Source organism: Chaetura pelagica, unplaced genomic scaffold (assembly GCF_000747805.2).
Source record: "Chaetura pelagica isolate M959 unplaced genomic scaffold, ChaPel_1.0 scaffold530, whole genome shotgun sequence".
Taxonomy (NCBI): Eukaryota; Metazoa; Chordata; class Aves; order Apodiformes; family Apodidae; genus Chaetura; species Chaetura pelagica.
Window position 1 is genome coordinate 557,840 of NW_009951793.1, and position 4,844 is coordinate 562,683.

The window sequence follows — 4,844 nt, forward strand, 5'->3', positions numbered from 1 at the left end:
GGGGGCGGGGCTGTTGTTGAGCCTCCTTGGATTCCTGTTTTTCCAGCTCTTCAGTGCGTCCGCATCTCCCCGATGTCTGCGCAGCCTCCCGGTGCATCAGCCAAGCCTCCCAGTGTGTATCCAAACTTGTGTCCGCTCTCCCAGGTCGTGGATGAAGGTGCTGACGAGGACTGGGCCCAGCACTGATCCCTGGGGGACTCCACTAGTTGCAGGTCTCCAGCTGGACCCGGATCACCACTCTTTGGGCTCTGTTGTGTAGCCAGGTCTTGATCCGCCTTGCTGTCCACTCTTGCAGCTCACGCTTCCTGAGCTTGCTCACAAGGATGTTACGGGACACAGTGTCAGAAGCCTTGCTAAGGACAAGGTACACAACACCCACCGGTCTCCCTGCATCTACCCATTCAGTCACACCATCACAGAAGGCTATCAGATTGGTGAATCCATGCTGGCTGCTCCTCATAACATCTTCCATGTGCTTAGAGATGACCTCCGGAATGAGCTGCTCCATCATCTTTCCAGGGACGTGGTTCCCTGGATCTTCCTTCTTGCCCTTCTTGAAGACTGGAGTGACACTGGCTTTCCTTCAGTCCTCAGGCATCTCTCCTGTTTTCCATGCTCTTTCAAAAATGATGGAGCATGGTGGAGTGACAACACCAGCCAGCTCTCTCAGCTGGGTGCATCCCATCAGGGCCCATGGATTTGTGTATATTCCATTTACCTAACTCATCTCTAACCCAATCCTCACTCACCAGTGGAGAGTCATCCTTCCTCCAGGCCTTCTCTCTTACATCCTGGGTCTGGGATTCTGGAGGGCTGCTCTTAGGAGTAAGGACTGAAGCAAAGAAGGTATCCAATACCAGCCTTCTCTGCATCCTCTGTTACCAGGTCTCCCACCTCATTCAGCACTGTGGCCACATTTTCCCTATTCTCCCTTTTACCACTGATACATTTGAAGAAGCACTTCTTGATCTCTTCTACTTCGTTTGCCACATTTAGTTCTAAGAGGGCTTTGGCCTTCCTTGTTGCCTTCCTACTGCAGTCCTCCTCCTAGAATAGGCTAGACATTGCCTTTTGATGAAAATAATGTGCTTGTTCCAAGCTGGGAGTGAGTACCTGCCCTGGCAGAGCATCCTGACACAGCGTTTGCCTGGAGCCACAGGAATCTGTCATCACCCCTGAGTCAGAAGGTGCTTGACAGATCTTTGTCGTGCTTTGCAAAAGATGTTAAGCGCTGTGAAGAAATGCAGTGACAGGAAAGCAGAAAAGCAAAATTCAAAATTAAAAACATAAATCAGTTTTCACCACTAACCAGAGCATCTCAAAATATAAAAGGACACCAAATAACTTCTCCACTGTCGTGCAGGGACACGTTCTTGTGCCCATCGTGTGTTCTTCAGGGGCTGCATCCTGCTCTGTGTTCCCACAGTGCTTGGCACAGCGTGGTTCCAAACTCAGTCAGGCCCTCTGTGTGCTACTGTTGAATTAATAACAAACAATAAAGCCAACGTGGGTGCTGAAGTTACGCCATGAAAGAGAAACTGAGAATAAGACTTGCTGTGAAACCTGTCTGGAGCTGTTGTTACTCATGCCATTATTTCTGTCGCTCCATTTACTGCTGTTGTGGCTCAGGGATGAGGATGAGCACTGCCAGGACACTGCCATGTCTCTGGGAGATTTTGGCTACCTTGGCCCAAGTAGGAAACTCACCAATGTGAGAGGGAGCTGGCACTGGGTCTCTTCAGGGCGGGGGCTGCAAGAAGCTGAATTGTTGCTATGCCTCAGCATTGTTCTGAAGCAAACCACAAGGCATCCGCATGCAGGATATGCAGCAAACCGCAAGGCTTGAGCAAGCTTTGTGTGCAGGCTTTGTGCGATGGCTCAAAACCAGTGTGTCTTGCTGGTAAGCAAAACAAGACAGGATGTGCTGGGCCTGTTAGCAGCTGTATCTGCCAGGTGTGCCTCCTCTCAGAGCACATGCACTCGAGACAAGAGGTAAAGGCCAGTTGTGGTGGAGAAGACTCATGGCAGATGAAGACAAGCTGTGAGAGACCCTCTGAAAAACGTGCAGAGACCCCCTGGTGACCCTGCAGAGATCCCCTGGCGGCTCTGCACATGCATGCTGGAGGGATGAGATAATGCAGATTGGTGCCAGGTATCTCCACACCTCTTCAGAGAAGAGGCAGAGACATCGATCATAAAAGGAGCTACAGCCCAACAGCACATCCAGGTTCTTCCCCACTGACTGACTGAAATTTGCGGGCCATTGGGATGCTGCTGAATCTGTGGTAGTGACTATCCTATCTCATGCAACTCTATGCCTTTCTGCTACAGTCTTGACTTTCCTTGTCTCCTTTTGCCCTATCTGCACCTGAGGTTGTTGTGTAGCTTGAATACACATTGGTGTGCACGTGACATTTGACCTTGTTTGTGTCTTAATTTTGCCATGGGGATCATCTTGAATCTCCCTTGACCTTGTAACAGCTCAAAACATTCCACCGTTGCCTGCAGTACAAAAGGGAATGCAAACCCAAGACCATGAAGATGATGGTACCCAGAGTTGGGTGGGCTGGCTGTCCCCACACATGGAGCTTGCCCCCAGGATCGCCTGGGGCTTACAGAGAAGGATGTGTTTGACAGACACAGCACCATGGGGAGATGGGTGCCCCAGAGATGGCTCCTGCCTTGCCTTCTCCCTCTGTGCCAGTGATCATAACACCATCCAAATTCCCACCTCAGGGATGCTGACCTGTAACACACAATGTAAGTGCTGCACATGATGGTTCTATCAAGTTACTACAAATATTAATTAAACAGTTGAAGCAAACACCTACCTATAAAGCCAGATCCCCCTGCCAGCCGCACAGGTGTAACATGGCTAAGCCATTTGGCAAGGGGAAGCTGGTGACCTATCTGGCATGAAATAATGAAGGAGGGCATATCCAAGTGTTAAGCACACTGAATCAACTCCCAGAGACCTTCCACCTCCCCATCACAACTCCAGTCCCTGCAGGTTAAGTAAAACTCAACACTGGATGTTTTGCTGGAGGGGACCTGCATGCAAATCTGCATGAAAAAGCCCATACAGACCAAGGGGTGCTTCATCTACAGGATGTGTCATTGCCTGCTCTAACCTGGCAGACAGTGAGAAGGGAACTAGTATGAACTGGAGGGCCTAGCCATGTTGGCTGCAGCTCATCTTCCCAAAACAGAGCTGTCCTACCCATGGAAACATTCAAGGCCATGTTGGATGGGGCTCTGGGCACCCTGCACGGTGTCCCTGCTCACTGCAGCAGCTTTGGAACTAGACTATCTTTAAGGTCGCTTCCAACCCAAACCATTCCATGATTCTATATAGGCTGGATATGATGGGAGACAGTCCATCCCTTGCCTCCAAAATACCCCTCAGAAGGTGCCCCACCAAGGACAAGGTAGACCCTCTCACTTTTTAAGGTGCTACTCCTAACGTGTGACTAAGGCTGGGCTTTAAATGCTCTTTTATCTCCCCCATACATTTGTCTCTAGCTCCTACACTGAGCTCTTGAGTCGTGGAATTGATTCATAGACTCTGCCAAGAAGATGGATTCAGACTCGAGCAGAATGAAGCAGTGCTAAAGGGGGTCAGGCAAGTTCCTCATCCCACTGCTCTGCTCTTTGCTCCCATGCTACTGCTACTCTCTGCATGGATGTGACCTGAAAGCAAGCAGGATGTGAGCCATCCAACTGGTCTTTCTGCTTTACCATCCTCCAGTGATGGTGGTTGGGTGCAGCACCACCACTCCATCTGGGTCCAGAGCAGAAGCAGCTGGTTTTGCTGTGTACCTGGCTGGTTTGTTTGGCTGGGTCCATAGAACACCAGAGCATTTCGGACACCTAATTAGCAAAGTCAAACTTTTCCCCTTTTCATTTATTTCTCCTCTTCCATTCATCTCTCCCAGTTCACGGGGATCTACCTTTCAATGAGAGCCCTTCAAAGATGTCTCGGTGCTGTAAGACCTACAAAGGGCTCACAGAATTCCCACCTTGCTCTTTGGCTGACTGCTTCCAGCAAAGCTGCTGCCTGGTTTGAGTTGAGTATCTTGGTAATGAAGAGCTGGAGATGTAACAGTTTTAAACAGAAAGAGGGTAGATTTAGATTAGATATTACGCAGACATTTTTCACTGTGAGGTTGGTGAGACACTGGAATGGGTTGCCTGGAGAGGCTGTAGATGCCCCATCCCTGGGAGTGCTCAAGGCCAGGTTGGATGGGGCTTCGAGCAACCTGGTTTAGTGGCAGGTGTCCCTGCCCATGCAAGGGGGCTGGAACTAGGTGATCCAACCCGAACCATTCTGTGACTCTATGTCCCATGGTTTGCTTGGTGGAGATGAAGTGCAGAGCTCCTCCATCTGGCTGGAGCTTTGAGCCGCTGGGCTCCAGTCCTGTTCAGCCTGAAGTGGACAAGCTGGCTCGGAGCAGCTTTGGCTTCGGCTGACGAGCTTAGAGAAGCACATTACAACCCAAGTGCTTGCTTTTAATTTCCCTCATATTAATACAGAATACCGAGGGCTCTGCTGAAGCCGGCGGGCCGCTGGCACACAGCTCCTCTGTGCAACCAGCACAGGCCAAGGAGCTGGAGCTGCCCCGAGGGCTGGGTGGCTTCTCCATGGGCATCCCTCCCTCCCTGGCTGTGCCGGTGGTCGCGGTGTCCCTGCGGTCGCCCCGGTGACCCCGAGGGATGCCAGGTGACTATCTCGCCGTCTCGGTTTCCCAGAACCAGAGGGTCTGCCAAAAACGTGGCCTCCCCACGTCCACAAAAAGGCCTTTTTTTTCCTGCTGCCCCATCCCAGGGATGCAGCTCCTGTGGGG

The 4,844-nt window shown here is 51.1% G+C and overlaps 1 protein-coding gene across 1 annotated transcript in view; it reads right to left on the reverse strand.

Moving 5' to 3' along the window:
- The window catches only part of RPL3 (ribosomal protein L3), an 8,519-nt gene extending 7,647 nt beyond the window's left edge, over positions 1 to 872 (reverse strand). The window contains exon 1 of the mRNA XM_010006505.1: positions 750 to 872. Within this exon, the coding sequence (XP_010004807.1) occupies positions 750 to 872 (123 nt within the window). The remainder of the gene's footprint in view (positions 1 to 749) is intronic.
- Positions 873 to 4,844: the final 3,972 nt, after the last annotated feature.